At 40.9% G+C, this 1,652-nt stretch overlaps 2 protein-coding genes across 2 annotated transcripts in view; both read left to right on the top strand.

Annotated features, from left to right (window-relative positions):
* Positions 1-1,652, top strand: part of LOC103458275 (Ig heavy chain Mem5) — a 108,397-nt gene that overhangs the window by 92,009 nt on the left and 14,736 nt on the right. The window lies entirely within an intron of this gene.
* LOC103458227 (Ig kappa chain V19-17-like) overlaps positions 881-1,652 on the top strand; it is a 2,547-nt gene continuing 1,775 nt past the window's right edge. Inside the window, exon 1 of the mRNA XM_017302565.1 lies at positions 881-1,059. Coding sequence (XP_017158054.1) covers positions 1,026-1,059 — 34 coding nt within the window. The 5' untranslated portion in view covers positions 881-1,025. The remainder of the gene's footprint in view (positions 1,060-1,652) is intronic.

Raw genomic sequence — 1,652 nt, 5'->3', positions numbered from 1 at the left:
GTACATGGTGTTCGGTGGGCAGCCAGACTACGGAGAGAACCCGCAGAGCAAATACTCAGCAGTCATAGACGCCATAGAGACCGGAGCTCTGACTGTGAAGGACCTGCAGCCTGATGACAGCGGCGTGTATTTCTGTGCTGTCAGCAAACACAGTGATGTGAGGAAATACAACAGCTGAACAAAAACCRACTGCCAATAAAACAGTTMATCAGAAACCCATGTCTGCACTGCTGTGACTCTCCAGTAGGTGGCAGTGAGGCTCAATAAATGAGCCTCACTGCTCATACAAGAAGAATTGAGACACTTTTACAAACATACAAACTCTCAACAGGAAGGGTTTCAGATGGATTTGAACCACAATTTTCAGCTATAAACGGCCTCAACTATTCAGGAAAGGTTTGGGGAATGTTTGTGATCAGTCTCTAATGTYGGAACAGAAAGCTTGCYGTTTCCACTCCGATTTATCCCAAAGGGGCTCCACCACTCTAAGTTTAAGTTCAAGTTCATTTCTATTCACTKTAAATATCTGKAGAAGAAATTTGCAACACACAGTATTTTTATCCTATTTTTACATGAAGATGATTACCGTTAAAGTTTATCAGAAGGTGAAGAAAAGATGGATGTTGTTTTCTGTTCTTATGACTTTACATTTTTCGGCTGTTTTCATAAATCAACATGGCAACAAACAGCCGCATACAAATAATAAATTTAAATAATAAATATTTAAAGTTTTATTATTGGAAAACACATCATACAAAACACATAAGTTTCCATTTACTTTGTTCAAAAACCATCAGCATTAAGCTTTGAATTTAAACATTCCCTTCCCAGCTGAACTTTGATCGACTCCTTTGACTTGGTGAGGTGGAACTCATCACTTCCGCTTCCTGTTGAGCTACAGGTTGACTCCATCACTATAAGAGCATCATTCATCATCACCTCTGAAACTCCAGAAACCATCAGCTACACAYTCAACAGCTGTTCAGCAAGAACCATCCAAACAAATGTTCATTTGAGCAAGAAAAATGAACCGGATCTTTATCTTCTCTTTCCTTGCAGGTAAGCTTTCCTCCAGAACAGGAACATCTTATGGTTTGTTTCCCCAACAAGAATAATCAACATCTTCTCTCCCATTCTCAGGTCTCAGTTTGGGGCTTGAGGTCCATCAGTCCCACTCTGATCTCATCAAAAAAACTGGAGATAAAGTTCACATTTTCTGCACCCATGAAAAAACCGACTACAGAGTGATGCTCTGGTACCAGCGGTTACCTGGAGACACGGCCATGAAGCTCATCGGATATTTGCACTACGACAAGCCATCTATGGAAGACAAAAATGAAAAGGACTTTGAGATCTCTGGAGACCTTGGAGGGGAYACGGCGAAGAACGGATCCCTGACGATCCAAACTGTGAAACAGGATCACTCTGCCGTTTACTACTGTGCTGCAAGAGAAGCACAATGACAGAAATCCTCTCTGCACCTCAACAAAAACTGAGCTGTGTTTTATCATCAGTGGTTGTTATAGAAAACTGACACCTGCTTGTGGTTGTAATAACTCATAAAACTGCGTGAAAGCAGAGGATTTAGATTTTCTGTTCAGAATAAAAACAGTAGAATAATCCCATCATGGCTTCAGAAAAGCCTCAGAATT

Source organism: Poecilia reticulata, linkage group LG22 (assembly GCF_000633615.1).
Source record: "Poecilia reticulata strain Guanapo linkage group LG22, Guppy_female_1.0+MT, whole genome shotgun sequence".
NCBI classification, from domain to species: domain Eukaryota; kingdom Metazoa; phylum Chordata; class Actinopteri; order Cyprinodontiformes; family Poeciliidae; genus Poecilia; species Poecilia reticulata.
Note: the sequence above shows the minus strand (reverse complement) of the source record. Positions and strands in the feature narration are given on the sequence as shown.